At 55.5% G+C, this 16,820-nt stretch overlaps 4 protein-coding genes across 4 annotated transcripts; 2 read left to right on the forward strand and 2 right to left on the reverse strand.

The window, feature by feature from the left end:
- Positions 1–62: 62 nt before the first annotated feature.
- Positions 63–10,344, forward strand: MONBRDRAFT_8091 (uncharacterized protein; the record flags this gene model as incomplete). The annotated part of the gene is made up of 14 exons (XM_001745529.1): positions 63–176; positions 264–395; positions 909–1,094; positions 1,539–3,971; positions 4,308–4,378; positions 4,502–4,740; positions 4,880–6,424; positions 7,483–7,549; positions 8,452–8,709; positions 9,160–9,259; positions 9,529–9,703; positions 9,820–9,951; positions 10,023–10,139; positions 10,241–10,344. 14 exons carry the CDS (start codon positions 63–65, stop codon positions 10,342–10,344), a joined length of 5,673 nt encoding a protein of 1,890 aa, XP_001745581.1.
- A 409-nt stretch (positions 10,345–10,753) lies between these two features.
- Positions 10,754–12,020, reverse strand: MONBRDRAFT_32357 (uncharacterized protein; the record flags this gene model as incomplete). The annotated part of the gene is made up of 5 exons (XM_001745680.1): positions 10,754–10,932; positions 11,041–11,105; positions 11,229–11,304; positions 11,458–11,541; positions 11,867–12,020. The coding sequence occupies 5 exons, from the start codon at positions 12,018–12,020 to the stop codon at positions 10,754–10,756; spliced, it is 558 nt and encodes a 185-aa protein (XP_001745732.1).
- Positions 12,021–12,752: 732 nt separating this feature from the next.
- Positions 12,753–15,055, forward strand: MONBRDRAFT_8093 (uncharacterized protein; the record flags this gene model as incomplete). Its single annotated transcript, XM_001745530.1, has 9 exons — positions 12,753–12,798; positions 12,892–12,944; positions 13,070–13,107; positions 13,211–13,520; positions 13,618–13,684; positions 13,790–14,394; positions 14,549–14,592; positions 14,864–14,921; positions 14,993–15,055. 9 exons carry the CDS (start codon positions 12,753–12,755, stop codon positions 15,053–15,055), a joined length of 1,284 nt encoding a protein of 427 aa, XP_001745582.1.
- Positions 15,056–15,710: 655 nt separating this feature from the next.
- MONBRDRAFT_37012 (uncharacterized protein) lies at positions 15,711–16,693 on the reverse strand. Its single transcript, XM_001745681.1, has one exon. It carries the CDS (start codon positions 16,481–16,483, stop codon positions 15,851–15,853), a length of 633 nt encoding a protein of 210 aa, XP_001745733.1. The 5' UTR covers positions 16,484–16,693; the 3' UTR covers positions 15,711–15,850.
- Between the last annotated feature and the right edge of the window lie 127 nt (positions 16,694–16,820).

Below are 16,820 nucleotides of genomic sequence, written 5' to 3' on the forward strand. Positions count from 1 at the left end.
CCTGGCGTGCGCTTGCTTTAGTGTCGCCAGCCTGTTATCTCGACCTGACAATGCGCTGCGCCATGCCGCAACGATCCCAGCTACGCGGCGACCGTGGCTTGCCTTTCTACTGGCACGTGGACATCAGTGGCCAGAACGGCCTTGCCGTTCGCATCACCTTTTCCAGCGCGTACGAGGTACGGCAAGAGCCTGGGAGCTTCATTGGCAATATGCACCCTAGGCTCATGCATGACCTCAATATATTTGACCGGTGTTTGCTGTAGGCTTTTCGCTCCACCGAAACAAGCCTACACTTTCCCTTGCGCCAGCTGCCAGAGGATTCCTGGACCCTTTTGATTCTTGATCTGCGACAGCTGCTGGACCAATACCTTCATGTGGCCTACGCCTGCGTCAAGGTGCCACTTGCCTGCGCCCATTCAAGTGGCCGCCCCGCCCGCCGTGGAATGCAGGCGTCCACGAACCGCTCAATCTCGATTCATCTGCTTGCCAGGGCCTGCGCTTTCAATCCAGTCTCTGGCTGCGTGGCGTGTGGACTGCTGATAAAGCGTTTGATCCAGCTAGACTTCCACGAGAGATGCGAGTTGCAGCCTCTCAGGTTCGAAGCAACGCCCCTCAGGTCGTGGTCTTCCCACGCTTCTGCTCATTGGCTGCGCTGCCTGGCCTAGGGAGAGGAGCAGCAACATCACTTTATGTGGTTTCCGCGCGGGCTTCCCTCACATGAGAACGGGGAAGGCCTTGATCAAGGCTTCGCTCACCTACCAGCTACACCTCCGGTCCTGGGCACGAGTGAAGTCACACCGCCCCATGCACCCGTCATACCACGTGCGTCTGCAAGTTGACAAACCAATGCGCCCTCACAAGAGGTCCTTGGCGCATTCTCATTCTTTGATGTCTTCCCTCATCTTTAGCCAACAGCAGTAGCCAAATGTACGCCGTTCCTCGTCAGCCTCATCGCCGAGCTACGGCCTCGGCTAACAAAGGATTTGCCGTGGTCAAGCATCATCAACCTGTTCGTCCGCGCCGAGATGTCTCAGGCGCAGCAGCGCTGGCAACGGTTGGCATTGACCAGAGCATGGCGACTCCAGATGGTGACGGTACCGAGACCTCGAATGACGAGCCGATGACTCATGTGGAACCTGCACCTTCTGCAAGCGCAGCAATGCCTTTTGTCGAGCCTGATGAAAAGGCCCACACTGAGGCAAATGTCACGCCAACTGAAACAGGGCAGGCTGATCACCTCGTGATTGTGCAGCGCGATCCACCACTGAGACTCATGCACGTGGAGGGCTTTACACCCCATCTCAACGGGACGGTTGTTTCCCTTGGCCCTGGCGCCGCCCTGTTTACGGCTGGCCGTCGTTTTATACGTGTGGATACTCAATCAGGCGTCCAATCCATCTGCAACCATCTGGCTCACGCACCGGTACGTGCCTACTACAGACTTGCGGCTGCCCCTACGATATTTGCTGTTGATGTTGCGCCATATTCTCAACATTTGTCGTGACTTGACTTGTGGGGCTGCCTTTTCCCCCTTTCAGGTGGCCATGCTCGTTGGCAATCAGCGAGAGACGCACGTGGCAGCATTGGAACTGAATGATGCACCAGTTGCCGATGCTACGCTGGCTGTTCTTCGAAGCACGCACCACGATCTCGAGCCTTTGGTCCGACTTGGCCTGCAGGCTGTGCCTCAGGTCGTCCGTCTCTCTGCAGGTGGGACCCGGGCACTATGTGTGTACCCGCCGGCCCAGGGTCGCTCCACCACTCTGAGCCTGTTGCGCCTGAGCCCCGATCGCAAAAACACAATAACGCCAGAGTCCCACCGTTGGGTGGCCGACCCCCTCACTGTGGATGCGTCAGTGAACGATGTCGCTTTCCTCCCTGATGACCGCGATCGCTTTGTAACCTGCGGCCACAACAACATTCGATTCGGGCGCAGACGTGACAACAAAATTCGCACAGCCCACGTCAACCTGTACAAGCACCACCACGATACGTTAAACCTCACTTGCATCGCCATTCGCCACGAGCGTAGCGATGCTTGTCACGCCTACGTGGGGAGTGCTGCGGGACAAGTCTTCATTGTCAACACTCAAACCCTCCGCCTGGCTCGGGTACTGGACTTGGCTCCGAGCAGTGCTTTGTGCAGTCTGGCAATCGAATCCACTGGGGCACAGTTGGCCAGCGTGCATGCCAATGGCTTGCTGCACGTGTGGGATGCTGCCACGGGGCAGGCTTACCTGGATTGTCAATTGGAAGCCGCGGGCCTTCAGTGTGTCTCCACATCGACGGGCCTGCTGGTCGCCACTGCCAATGGACAGCTGGGAACACTGCAACTGTCAAACCATGCCTTTTTGACACTCGTGCGGGGCCATCTGGGGCCAGTCCTTGATTGTCGCCTCGTGAGCGACACCAATGACGCTTGCGATAATCTCATCACGACCGGAGATGATGGCACTGTACGCGTTTGGTCATATGACGGATATCGGCTTCGGCAGACCCATCACCTGGCCCTCTGCCAGGGCAGCCATCAGCTGGAGTCGGCCGACGCGGAGGATGGGACGTCCGCACCATCGCTGGCTGCCCGTCTCATGTGTGCTGATGCGGAAACCAACGGCGATCTTATTTATGCAGGTTTTGACGACGGAGTGGTGCGAGCAATCAACCGTGATACTGCTGAGGTGGCTTTTGAGTTGGACGTTCACGCTTGCCCAGTAGCGCGATTACAGCTTGGGCGCGACGGCGTCTACTTGTACACAATCAGTGCAGACGCCACGCTGGTGCAGATAGCCTTGGCCTCTCGAACTGTGACTCGAGCATTGGACTTTGCTGCACCCGGAGCAGCGGTGCCCCCCTGCTTTCGACTGGCTCCTAATGGCCGGTTTCTAGCAGTGTTGGGCCCCACAGCCAGTACTGTGGCCGTGGTTGAAGCCGACAGTTTGGACGAGCTCTGCCGAGTTGAGCTGGAACTTGCACGACCAGAGTCAGGTACGGCTGCCCCCATTTTCAAAGGTCGTGGCCTTGTCTTCCTGGACGACAAGCAGCTGGCCGTGGCCTGTGGACATGCAGTGGTCCTAATCAACGTGGAACGTGCTCGAGTCGAACGCATTTTCCCGGGCGACGATGTTCATGCCCTAGCTCTAGAGCCAGCACGTGGCCTTTTGTGTTTGTCCAGTCATGATGGCGTGGACATCCGTGCTCTTGAGGACCCCGGTGTTTCTCTTCAACAAATCAATGGCATTGGCGCTGTCCGCCACGTATGGTGGCGTGGAAACACGCTATACACGGCAGGCGACCTCTTGGCCGTGGCGCATACTTTTGAGCCCCCGCCGGCTTCTGATGTCAATGCCTCGGATGGTAACAATGCGCTTGAAGCCCCGGCGACTAGGGCTTTGCTCCCCAACCATGACCAAGACATGCCAAGCCCGGGTCAATCAAAGCAGGTTGTTCTCCAAGAAGCGGCGAGGCCTGTGTTGAGCGGTGGCCCTCAAGCGAATCAACCGATGCCCAACATGAATTGCCCAACGCCACCAGCTACCGAGCCGTCGCTTCCTACAAGTACCGAACTGCTGGCTACCGTTTCTGTGCGAGACGCCTCCGCTCACCACATCGAGCCCTTGAAAAGCTCGGATGACTTGGCTGCCTCTCTACCCAAGCGCAGCGAGCCCCGTCCCGCACGGCCCCCGCTTCATCCGGAACATGCTCGCTACGCCAGCCACATTGTGCCTCGCGGCGGTGACCCCCTGCTGTTTGACGAGGACGGTGATGACATGGGACTTTTGGCCGATCCCCTGCCACCACCGGCCATCCACGCTGATGCCTTCTCGCCTCGCAATCTGGCCGAGTATGAAGCGGGGCGCCGTTTTCCGGATGCCCCCGAGGCTTCCAGCGACACACCGATGGAAGATGGTGTCGGTCGAAACTCGGACATTGATCGACGCAGTGCTGGTCTGCGTCGTGCCATGCACTTGGCGGTAGGTGACCGTTTGTTCATGACATTTACTTGCTAAAATCGTCCGATGCTTCATTTTCTTCTGATGTTGGTGGTATGTGCTTGGTGATGAGCATGCAGCAGCAGCAACCCTCTGGCGTGCCAACACTGGGTACCCATGTGCGACCGACGCAACGCCTGCTGCCGCGCGCTTCTGAAGTGTACCATCCTGACCCTGAGACAGCAGCTCTCCGCTTGAAGCGCACCGTACGTTCCACGACCCAGCGCCCCCAGCTCGGCTGAGGCTGATGTAATAAGGCCCCCCACATCTGTGTCCTCAATGCTGTGCTCATGAATGGGCTTTGCCTGGCTTACACAGCACGGTTTCAATACCAACGGCCACAATCTATTGTGGTGGCACCCAGAAACAGGCGTGCTGGTCTACGCCAGGTAATCATCGTGCGCGGGGCAGGACTGAAATTACAGCCTGTCGTCACCGCGTCAAGCTTGATATCTTAAGCAGGCCGCATCTCATCCGCCTGATTCTATTTCATCTCGATATTCATGTCGCAGCGGTAATTTATTGGTCGTGGAGCGCTTGGAGGATAGCTACCAAGCTGTGCTAAAAGGACATCACGAATCGATCACGGCATTGAGCGTGAGCCGCGATGGCACCCTGGCGGCCACAGCCAGTACGCGAGCTGAGAGCGACGACTTTTGCGAGATCCGTGTGTGGTCTTTGGTGGAAGGGTCTCCGCTGCACACCATGCACCACCACGCTGGCGAGGTCAACTGCCTCGAACTCTCCCCTGGTAAGAAGCCACGCACGCCATTCCTTTGACCATCTGTATTTGACTTGTCTGGCTCGCTCCTGCATGGGTACCCGGAGTTGGTTGCTGCTGACACCACTGATACTGTTGGCTGTTGCCTCCACTTGACTGCAATGCGTAGATGGCCGGTGGTTGTTGAGCGTGGGCAACTTTCGCGACCTCAGCGTTGCACTCTGGGGTGTTGGTGATGGGGCCCTGTTGTGTACTGCGCACGTTGATGTCCCCGTACATGATGCGGCGTGGCATCCAAGCGTATACAACCAGTTTGCCCTCTGCGGCGATGCTTGTAGTCTGTTTCTGGGCCGCGTGACCGATCATCATGCTGCTTTTCAGATGGGCCTGGCTCGTGCGCCGGTTCCCCAGCTCACAACGAGAGACCAGCGTCCAGTCAACAAGTTGATGCTCACCTGTCTTGCTTTCACCGGGGACGGTCTCGTCCTTGTGTGTGACGATGATGGGTGGCTGCATGTGTGGGACGAGATTGACCGCCGGCACCTGGTCCGCTGGCTAGTGGCGGATGAGGGCGATTATGCACTTCGCCTCGTATATCGTCAACAAGGGGTCATGACGTGTAGTCAGTCTGGTGTCTGTCGCTTGTGGCAGCTCGATGCGCCGTCGGCCACATTGGAGCTGCAACGGCAGCAGGAGGCTGGCGCACCGGTGTTGGCTGCCGTGGCTGACCTCTCGTTGGACCTGGTTGTCTTGGCTACGGCTCAAGGCCACGTGCTGACGCTTCACTGGCCCGAGGATACTTGTCTGGAACTATGGCGTGGGCATGGGAGCGACGTGCAGCATGTCTGCTTGAGCGCGCGGGCTCAGCACCTGGCTACAGTTACAGCCATGGGCACATTTCATCTTTGGCATCTGGCGGACATGGAGCAGGTGTTGGAAATTCGCCTACAGGAGCCGTGTGCAGCTCTTTGCTGTGACATTGCCCGAGACGAGAAACGGGCCATCGCAGGCTATCTTGATGGACACGTGCGTGTTTTTGACTTGCAGCGGGGGGACTTGGACCTTAAGCTACGAGTTGGCCGCAGCGCAGTGACGTCTGTGCGTTTTTCATATGACGAGCGGGTGATCATTGTAGCTCAACGCTCGGGGCGCCTCAACGTGCTGAGCGCCACTACGGGTCAGGTTTTGCGTTCTCTCAAGGACCACGGCCAAGCTCCATTGACGGGCTTGGACATTGCTCAAGCCAGTTCTTCTCTTCCTGCTGCAGCCGAACTGTGGCTGGCAACGAGCCATGACCGTCGCATCAGTGTCTGGTGCGCCGATTGGTCGCGTGGCTTTAATGAGCTCTATGATTGGCTTAGCGTAGCCGATGCCTCGGCTGCGCCAACACCGCCACCGACCAGTGCAATGGCTTTGACAAGTGATCCTGGCATGGTGGCTCGATTTCACCCGGTGAACTCGGACCTAGTGGTACACGCTTGTGGTCGAGCAGAACCGCGCCTGTTCGTGTACTCGCTCTCCCAGCGCAGCAATGTGACTGTTGTGTCGCTCCCGCGCATCCCGATTAGCTTGGCCGTGCACCCGAGCTTACCGCGAGTCCTTGTTGGAAGCGCTGATCGCTTGGTAACGGTATTGGATACTGATCAGAGCACCTTTCAAGACTATTGCGCACACGACGGCCCAGTGCTGGCGGTCGACTTTTTGCTGAGAGCCGGTGCGTGTGTCAGTGTAGCTGCACACAGCATCTTGCAATGGCAATTGTGCGATGAAACTGAGAGCCAGGTCATGTCACCTCAGTCTCCAAGCTAGCATCACCTGGGGCCTGATCTCTCTGTGCCCGCTTAAATTATCTTGTCTGTCGCGGGGAAGAGAGGGACTTGCATTCTTGCATATTCTTTCTATCAACAGCCTGCCGGCAGAGCCGAGCATCAAGGTTGTTTTGTGCGTCTCGCCCCATGCGAGGGCCTGTGAGTCTCTGTTTAAATTCCGCGGTTGCGCAGTGGATTATGCAATCGTGGACTGAGTTTTGTGTGGCCACAAGGAATCACACGCATTCAACATGATATCAAATTGGAACATCCAAACTGAAACCAGTCCTGGCGGTGGTTTGCCTGTCGACGGCAGAAATCTGAAAGCAACAAGCTAGTACACTAAGAAGAATGGTCCAGCGAGGAGCCACAACCTGTTTTGCTTCTTTCTTTTAAGCTAGAAAAAGACCAGCGCACCGAGGTGGGTACGCTTAAGGATTGGTCGACTCGACGTGAGCCCGCTTAGCAGGACGGCTTTTCTGTTTTTGCACGGCTTCCACGCGCTATGAACAAAGAGGAGAAAAGCGACAACAAAGACCAGGATTAAAGTGGGGAGCAAGCTAGTCCGACCAGAAAGAGCAACCTCTTCACGCCCCTTGTTCAGATGGAAAAAGGACCGGGTGATGTACCTTGACATGAGCTTCGTTGGGACGGCCATGGCGAAAAGCAGCAATGCCGGCCGGCTCGACGCCTGGAATGAAGATGTTCCAGTTTTGTTGCAAGTGTAGTTGAACATCCTGAGCCTCAAGCTTCGTGGAGCTGCGATGCCGCGCCAGCTCGCACGAATGGTTGACGACGCGATGAATGAAGTCGTGTGCAAGTTCTGCAATGACCTTTCGTGCCGCGGGCTCTGCGGTAGATGAGCAGGAAGCAGCAGCTTGAGATGATGCAGTAAGCAGCAATGAAATGTTAAAAAGTCAAACAACAAACCAATTTCTTGATGGGGATCAATCTGCTTGACCAGGACGTCGATGGTCTCAAGTGGCACCAGCTGTGCAACGGTTGATGAAGCCATCGGGTCAAGAAGGGCGGTGAGATTCAGGTCAGGAATCGTGGGGGGGGGGGGGGCGGCATCAGCTGCGCAAAATGCCTAACCGCCGGTGTGGTCCGGCTGCTGCCTTGCCGTTGGGCGTACTGCTGTCGCAGCACGGACGCAAGCGTCTTTAAACGGTGGAGCGCGTGTGGAAGCGAGTGAGTGAGTGTGTGAGCAAGTTTGACAAGCGAGCAAGCGCCCCCGGGACAACAAGTGGGAAAAAAAAAAAAAAAAAAAGGCGAACAAGGCGAAAAGCTACGTGTTGGAGCGAGGTGCAGGGAAGCTTTTGTACCTCTCGCTCGGGCGAAGCTTGATTCTCAGTCGCAGCGGATGCTTGAGCGGCTGCGCCGGCCGGCTTGGGGGGTTGAACGCGGTCTGCCTCAATGGGCTCTGTGCTGTTTGAACTCTGCTGGATATACTGCTGAGCCAATTGCGCCACCTGCTGCTCCTCGCGGCTTGCAGCGCTCGGCACCGCGCCAGAGGACGTCGTAGGTACCGCAGCCATCCTGCCGCCGTTTACCCCACCCAACGATCCCGTTCCACAGACACACCCGCCAGTCAGTCGAAGCGCAGTCTCAAACCCGATGTGCTCGCCCCTGGTTCGTTCGTCCTCTTTGAGACGTTAAAGTGACTTCCCTCTCTCTCTCAAACTCTCTCTCTGTCAAACTCTCTCTCTCTCTCTCTCTCTCTCTCTCTCTCTCTCTCTCTCTCTCTCTCTCAAACTCTCTCTCTCTCAAACTCTCTCTCTCTCTCTCAACTCAAACCTCTCTCTCAAACGCTCTCTCAAACGCTCTCTCAAACTCTCAAACTCTCAAACTCTGTGAGTCCTTTACTTTCTCTCTCTCATCTCTCTCATCTCTCTCGCTCATCTCATCTCATCTCATCTCTCTCTCTCTCGAGTGGGGTGGCACAGGGCAGCGGGGCGGTGGTTTTGGACGGGCTAAGTGACACTGGTAGAGGCTGTGGCGATTGCATTAGGGTACCAGACACCATGAGTGTGGTGTACAACGACACAACGCTGCAAAGCTTTCAGATTGCTCGGGTGTTTGATGAGAACCGCAACCGAATCAACGCGCTCGACTTTAGCGCCGACGGCGAACTCCTGGCCACCTCGAGCAACGACGATCACATCCACATTTATAGCTGCCTCAAGGCCGAGTACGTTGCATGTTTCTGCCATCTGGAACGGTGGTTGCCTCTTGGTTGTTCCACAAAGCCTGTCTTCTAACCTTGTTTGACAATGACTCATGACCGCGGTGGTGGTCTCGCTCGCCAGGCACAAGGCAACGGTGCCCAGTAAGAAGTATGGCTGCTCTCACGTGCGCTTCTCACACGCACCCAACACCGTCCTCCACGCGTCGACCAAGGCTGATAGTGCGTTCCTCGCCAGGGCTGTCGTGATATGATGGCGTCGCGTGCGGCCGGGCATTTTATTCACCTACTGGTCGGACCCTGGGTGTGTGTAGACACCATCCGTTACTTGTCGCTCCACGATAACCGGTACCTCCGCTACTTTCGTGGCCACGAGCAAACGTAGGTCCCTTGTTTGGTGAATTGACGCATGTGTATGGCATCCTTGTGCTCACACTCTCTGACCATGGTCTGCAGTGTGACGTCGTTGAGCATCAACCCAGCCGACGACACGTTTATCTCAACCAGCCAGGATAAAACCATGCGTCTGTGGGACATGCGAAGCCCCAACTGCCAGGTCCTGACGCCCCATTGCACCGTTGATCCATTGCTTTTGTTTGCCTCGATGTTACTACCAAGATTGGACCCTTTGCTCTGTCTCTGTCTCTGTCTCTGTCTCTGTCTCTGTCTCTGCCGCTGCCGCTGTCTCTGCCGCTGCCGCTGCCTCTGTGTGTGTGTGTGTGTGTGTGACCGAGTTTCCCAACATTCTACTCGCTCGCCATTACATTCCAAAGCATCGCCGGCCTCTTATCAATGTCCGGCGGTGACGCTTCCCACTGTTCATAGGGCCTAATGCTCCTCAATTCGCCAGATACGCTGGCCACCTTTGATGCTACCTCAAAGGTCTTTGCAGTGGCTGTCGATTCTCGCAGTATCCACCTTTATGATGCCCGAAAGTTCCACCAAGGCCCCTTTGTGGTTTTTCAGGAGACGCTCCGAGACATGTCGAGCAGCTGGACAGGTGCGAAGCGTGGTACAGCACGTCCCTTGACCCACCTTGCCCCCACTTGAACACAAGCCGAATGCTTTTTTTCTGGCCGCACCTTGTGTTCATCCTCCAATGTTTCGCGGGCACAGACATTTCAGCCAGTCCGGATGGCTCGCGGTTGTTGGTCAGCACGCTGCAAGGCGTCAACTACGTTGTCGACGCATACAGCGGTGATGTGCGGTCACAACTGGGCAAAAAACAAGGCAGCACGGGTGGCTCAGGTACGTGGCGCCATCGCCAATGGCGTCTTGTCAACATGCGTGCGCGCTCATGCCATGCCTTTGTCGTGCAGGCGAGCCGATGGAGGCGTCATGGTCGCCCGACGGTCGCTATGCCGCCGTCGGCTCGAAGGAAGGCAAGGTTATAATGTGGGATGCGGAGAATAGCAATCGTGTGGCCATGCTCGCAGGTTTGATTTCTTGTTTTGCACCATTGGTTGATTTGGACCGAGTTTTCGGTCTCTCCCTACCTGTCCCTGCTCAGTTTTTCCACATGACCATGTGTCCGTAGGACACCACAACCCCGTGTCCAGCGTCAAGTTCAATCCCAAGTACGCCCTTTTGGCCAGTGCTTGTTCGACCCTGGCGCTTTGGCTTCCGAAGATCGAGGAGTGAAGCAGATGATAGGTCTAGCGTCCGCTCTGAGGAGCCAAGACTGTGCTTTGCTTGTTTTGCTTCGTATTTAGATTTCATGTTTGTTTTCGTTTGGGTTTGTATCACAAGCAACAAGGATTTTGCGGTCAAAGGCTCGGCGCGGAGGGGATCACACATCCACACACACAGCAGCGCTTTGCGTTGGCGCCGAAACATCAAGACAATTTGGGGGAAAGGGACGTTCGAGAGAGAACAAGAGACAGAAAGACGGACAAAGGGAAGGTGATGCAAGTAGAAGGAGCAAGCACCATGTTTACCACGTCTTCTTGAGGTCAAAGGTCCACTCCCAGGCCAGATGCTCGTTCTTGTCATCGTCAATAAACTTGCTCTTGACCGTGTAATGGCCGCGCGCCAGCATGCCGCTTGGCATCTACGCCAAGTCAACACAGGACAATGAGGGGCCACACACGAAAGCGAGGCAAGGCAAGGGCGTCACAAATACATCGGTGGCTTGATGCAGACAAGCACGCACCTCATCCCAGGGCGTCATGGCGCTTTGAACCTCGGCCTTGGGACCGTAGGAACCCAGCATGTAGTTGTTCTTGATCACTGCACAAGCACAAAAGCGCACGCACAAGAGTTTGGGTGAGTGTGTGGCCAGGAGGGAAGGATGGGCTGGGTTGGACTGGACTGGATTGGACTGGACTGGGCACATACCGCGAAGAGCCTTGCGGTAAACACCGTCAGTGTACCGGAGGCCGGCCACGACCTCGTGTTGCACGCTATCAAGCACAAAGCATAGCCAGGCGAGCGGTGAGATTGCTGTCGGAATCCCGAAGGCCTGGAAGGTATAACAGCAGCTGTCAATGTGTTAATAAAAATCAAGAATAAGGGAGAGAGCATACCGGAAGTCAATCTTCAGTCGGAACTGAACACCCTCCTTGATGGTGAAGCTTTGAGCCTTGATGGAAGCCAAATCACCTACCATGGCATGAGCGGTTCCGTGAGACGAAAGGTGCCAGACAAAAAGGCAGAGAAGCATGACACCATATCGTGTGCATCGACAGGCCTCTCTCGTCATCCAAACAGAGTGATATGATGATGATCAGACAAGCCCAGGCTTGCGACCCGTACCAGTGAGGTCGAGTTCCATCTCCTTCTCAGCACTGACAAAGGTCATCTTCTCAACGATGACGCGGCGGGGGTCACCCGAACCAGCTACGCGTACAACCGGACACAAACATAATCATATATCCAAGCCAGTGAGCCGATGGGATCGCTTGGTTGGTGCAGACACGACATGACGTGCGCAAACACAGTCTCAGGCAAGGCTGCTCCTGCATTTGGTTCCAGGCTCTCTCTCACTCTCTCTCTCTCTCTCACACACACACACACAGACTCACACGCACACACTCTCTCTTTCCTCCTTCCCATTTGGCTCCATCGTCACATGCGGGTGCGTCAAAGCGGGAGAGAGGGAGAGAGAAGCGCGCGCGAGCTCCTGCGAGCTCACACTCACACACACACTGAACATCAAACGTACCACTTTGATCAACGCCCTCCAAGAGCTTGGCCTTCCAGCGGTTCAGGGCCTCATCATCCTTGTCCAGGTTCTGAAGCGTATTCAAATCAACCTGAGCCGGGGCCTTGTATCCGGGAGTCGTTTCAAAGTCCTCGTCACCCTGTGCCGCTGCCATTTCGTTGGTTTCTGGAGTCTTGTACAGACGTGTGTGTGTGTGTGTGTGTGTGTGTGTGTGTGTGTGTGTTGTTGTTGTTGTGGCTCGTTTCTAAATAGGAGAACAAAAGATCGTCCAGAGACAAAGGAATGTTAGGTATGGAAAGACACCATTAACATCGGCTTTCTCTACATCTTCTTACACTAATTAAACTATTGATACTGCAGAAGCTTGATTTTTCACTGCATAAAGTCTCACAAAGTCATTAAGTTTCACTGTTTTTACCAGAACTGCGCCGGAGGGGGCGGGGGTAGTTACAGTTGGTAACAAGCTGCCGACTTGGGCTTTGTGTCTTCTCGGCATATAAGGTGTACATTTCTGTATCGTTTGAGGTGACTTTTTCATAACTCAGTCATACACGAAAATTCCAGAGGTTGAGCTTCCAGTCTGCATGCAGACTGAAGAGTCTTCACGCAGATTGAAGGAACAACCCGAAGAACAGCTGTTGTGGGGGAAGACGACAGTTGTTGCTGCTCGAGTTCTTTTTTTTTTTTTTTTTTAGTCTTGCTCCTCGCTCACTCACGCGCTCACGCACTCACGCACTCGCTCGCTCCCTCGCTTGTTGAGGCGGGCTGATTGGACGTCGAGACCAGACCTTCCCCTGGTTTGGCGCCTATCGCTTTGGGCTAGTCTCAACAGCCTGCTGCGCGAGTGGTGAGCAACTTGACCTCTGCATCGGCCTCAATCGGCATCATGGACGACGATGATGAGGATCGTTTCCTTTACGGCGATGATGATGGTAGGACACGCTTTCCGGCTCTGGGTCTGAGTCCTTTCGCAAACCCATTCTCACCCTGCATTTCCAATAATGGGTGATCGGCTTGGCTGCCAGACGAAGAGAGCACGCCCACCACCACAACTCAGACCCCACAGCCGCCTGCTCAGGTACGCATCACCCATGACCTGCCTGCGGACAGTCGTGCACGATGCTCTTTTTGAAAGAAGTCTCCTGGCTGTTTCCTTGCTTGTCAAGTGGGTCTCCTCACTGGTTCTCTTGCTGGCCCATACAGAAGGAGGCTCAGCCCATCAGCACCGTGGAGAAGGCTGAGTAAGTAGCAGTAAACCCTTGGAAAAGCTCGCGGCACGCTCACTGGCCATGAACGAGCAACCTCCCATGTCTCCCTCAAACGCACATGATCTCCTGTCTGCAGGAGCGACTCATCAGAGGACGATGACGACGATGATGATGATTTTGTCACTGGTGGAGCCGTGGACTTTAACACGTTCAAGCAACAAGCCGACTCCTACGCAGCCGCTGGCGGTGAGGGTGAGGAGGAGGAGGGCGCTCAAGGCACTGCAGCTGGAGCAGACGTGAGCCAAGGTGACGGCGACGGTGACCAGCTCGCCGAAACAGCACCGGCGGGCCAGCAAGTCAAGACCACTGCAGCGGATAAGAATAGCGAGGAACATCGCACCCAGCAGCGCGATCGTCAGGGCGTAGACCTTGAGACCCCAGGCCAGGTTTGTCCAGCCCCTTGATGCTCTGTCCATCAGTCTGATGTTGACGACTCGTGCCTCCTTGATGACATGTTCTGGTCTGCTCAATACAAACATGCAGTATCAAGGCGTCAACATTTACGAGTGGTCCATTGATGTGTTGGAAGACAAGCCATGGCGCGAGCCAGGTGAGGGCGGGCCTTGCTGGCTACCGTACTGCGGTATCTTTGGTTTGGTGTGCTTGCTGCAAATCATCTTCTGATTTAAACCCTTGACCTGGGGTCACCACACAGGTGCGGATCTCTCCGATTACTTCAATTATGGGTTTACGGAGCAAACGTGGCGGGCGTATGCAGAAAAGCAAATGATCATGCGGCACAACGTGAGGCAAGAGGCCCAGCAGTTGGCCATGGGGACCTCGGGCGTTGCTCAACAACAAGGGCCCATGGGTGGCGGCGGCCATGGCCACCCGGGCAACAATACAGCTCAGTTTGGGGTCATGCCGGGAGGACCGCCTAACCAAATGCCTCATGGTGGTAACATGATGAACATGATGGGGCCCAACACGAGCATGGCTGGGCCTGCCGGTGCGCCAGGCGGGGGTGGCTTTCCTCCCATGAACATGGGCATGGGCATGGGCATGGGTATGGCTATGGGCATGCCGAACCATGGTGGACCGCCTCCCTTTCATCAACAACAGCACCAGCAGCACCCACACCAGCAACAACAACGGCAGCAGCACCAGCCGCAGCAACAGCAGCAGCCACAGCAGCAGCAACAACAACAACAGCCGCAGCAACAACACCAACCGCAGCAGTCGCAACAACAACAGTCGCAGCACCAGGAGCAGCAGCATCAACAGTCACACCCTCCTCCTCCTCCGCCAGGCCCACCACCGGTAGGTGGCGCAGTGAATACCGTTTGTTTGTTTGTTTGTTTGTGTTTTTCCATTTTTTTTTCTTTTTTCGGGGGGTGGGGGGTGGGGGGGTTCGGTTGACCGCCATCAGATGGCCCATGATTGTTTCATCACTGATCCTGGCTGCCGGCTGCAGAGTCATCATCGGAACAGTTCAGATGGCCAACGTGACCGAAGCAGGTTGGTGCGATGACCCATCCCTAAATGCCTGATCCCACGCTACCCCGGCTGCTTGACTGCATTTATCCTGAACTTTGTGGCATTTGCTTACTTTGACAGCCGGTCGCATGGCCGAGACGAGGATCGACGACGTGATTATAGGTTTGAAATCATTTGCATCTGCTCTTTATTCTCCCAGTGTTTGTGCTGACTTAAACAAGGTTGGCAACATGGGCCGAGCCTCACCAAAGGATTGTGGGCGGGCATTTTGAACGGGATATTGTCATTTTAGGTCTTCGCGTGACCGACGGGACGATGATCGCCGCTACAGCCGCGATGACCGCCGCGAGGTACTTGGATTGTATCGCATGCCAGATGAGAGCTGGTACCGACCTCCTGCTGACCATTGGCTGTTTGGTAGGACCGAGGCGGCCGTCGTTACGAGGACGATGATTATTATCGAGCCAAAAGAGACCGTCGTTAGCCAGCAAGCTTCTTTCTTCCGCCGTCTTGCTCTTCTTTTGCCCCGCCCTGTGCTCCTGATCTGACATGCATTTTCAATGGAATCGACAGTGATGGCCATCGCACCTCAGCACTAGCAACATCGATCAGCATGAACAAAGGAGAACCCAGGCCTTTTTCATTTCCAGATCAATTAAGAGGGGGAAGCATGCAATGCGTTTCGAGGCTCAAGCACATCCACCTTGGCCGGTGTCAAGGTTTATCCCAGGCATGCTCGAAAACCAGAAGCGAACTGACAAACCCCCTTCAAGGCAAGCCCCAATGTCGTGAAACAAACGTTGTGCTTGAAAAAAAAACCCGTGCACAAGGGAAAAGAAAAGAACAGAAAAACAAGAACAAACACTTCCGCGTGATGATCATCATGGAAGAGGAACGGCAAATACTTTGGCTGCACTCCGCTCGGCGGAGTTTTTCCAACACCGACCAACCACGCACAAGATGTAAAATGCGCAGAATAGGACGTTGAAAGTAGGTCAAACAACTCGTTTACAATGTACGGCACGTCAAAACAAGGTTGGATCCAAGCCTGCAAAAAGCACACTTGAGGCTCAGATGCTGACCCATCCGTTCAACGGAATGGTATCAGACCGACGTGTGTTTGAGTAACGCAAGGTCGGCCCCCCGCTATAGGGAGGACCGAAATGTGCCCCCGAGAATCACGTGTCAAGTCAGGTAATCAAAGAGGTTTAGGGCCGGCAAGCCTGCCATCCGCAGCCTGCCATCCGCAGCCTGCCATCCGCAGCGTGGCAGTTGGGCTTTAGCACAAGTGAAGGTTGCGGGCAATGCCGTAGGCCTGCCCTTGAGCAGCTGTGACGACGGCATCATCGGTAAGCGGGGATCCCACATCCCCCGGGCGCGTGGAGTGCTCATCGAAAAGATGCGGGACACGTTGGGGAAGGGAGAGGCCCAGGCCACGACGCTGGCAGAAGGGCTCGGTCGGGTCATCGAGGTGCTCGTCGGTTGGCGGTTGAGGCGAGATGACAGGGCCAGGTCGTGGACGCTTGGACACGACGGGTTGCTCTGAGTAGGTGGAGGACTGATGGTGCAAGTGTGGAGGCCGATACTCGTGGTGTTGCGCGGAGGGCTTGGGGTTGGTATCAGCAGTATCAACGTCCATGGATGAGCTGTGTGAGTTGCGACGGTCAGCGGCTGTGTGAGGGCGCTCGTCGTGACAGGCACCCAAATCAGCACCCCTTTTGGCTGCAGCCAAGGGGGCCTGAGGCACAGCGTATGAATGACGGGCATCTTCGTGCTGATGCCAGATGGCATCCTCTTCCAAGTGCTTGCAATAAATGTAGAAGGTGGAAGCGGTGGTCAGCCAAGACGAATCTGGCGCATCGCCAGGGGCGTCGCCGCGACCGCAAGCAGCCAGGGCTTCAGCAAACGACATGATTGTTGGATTGCAGATCAGACGAAAGTCCCAAACAGAAGGAAGAAAGATGGCTATCGAATGGCGATGGCGTGTCCGGCGCAAGCTCGTTTGGAAAGTGGGGGTTGAGTTGCAGATCAGCAAGCTGTCAGACCACGGAAAAGAACGTCGTCGTCGGAGACAGCAGAGCGGGTCAAGCAAACGCGCAGATGGTACTTCAATCAAGGTCTGCATACGATGCGGAAGCGCAGGCGTGAACAAAGATCATTTCAAAATCTGCTCTCGTATTCAACGATGGCCCAAAAAAAAAAAAAGAGAGAAAAAAAAAGAATGGAAGCGCCTACCTGGTAAAAGCCAA

Source organism: Monosiga brevicollis, genomic scaffold, assembly GCF_000002865.3.
Source record: "Monosiga brevicollis MX1 MONBRscaffold_9 genomic scaffold, whole genome shotgun sequence".
Classification (NCBI taxonomy): Eukaryota; class Choanoflagellata; order Craspedida; family Salpingoecidae; genus Monosiga; species Monosiga brevicollis.

Bases quoted from the DNA above. Each gene is read 5' to 3' on its own strand.
- MONBRDRAFT_37012 (XM_001745681.1), bottom strand. From the start codon at position 16,483: ATGTCGTTTGCTGAAGCCCTGGCTGCTTGCGGTCGCGGCGACGCCCCT.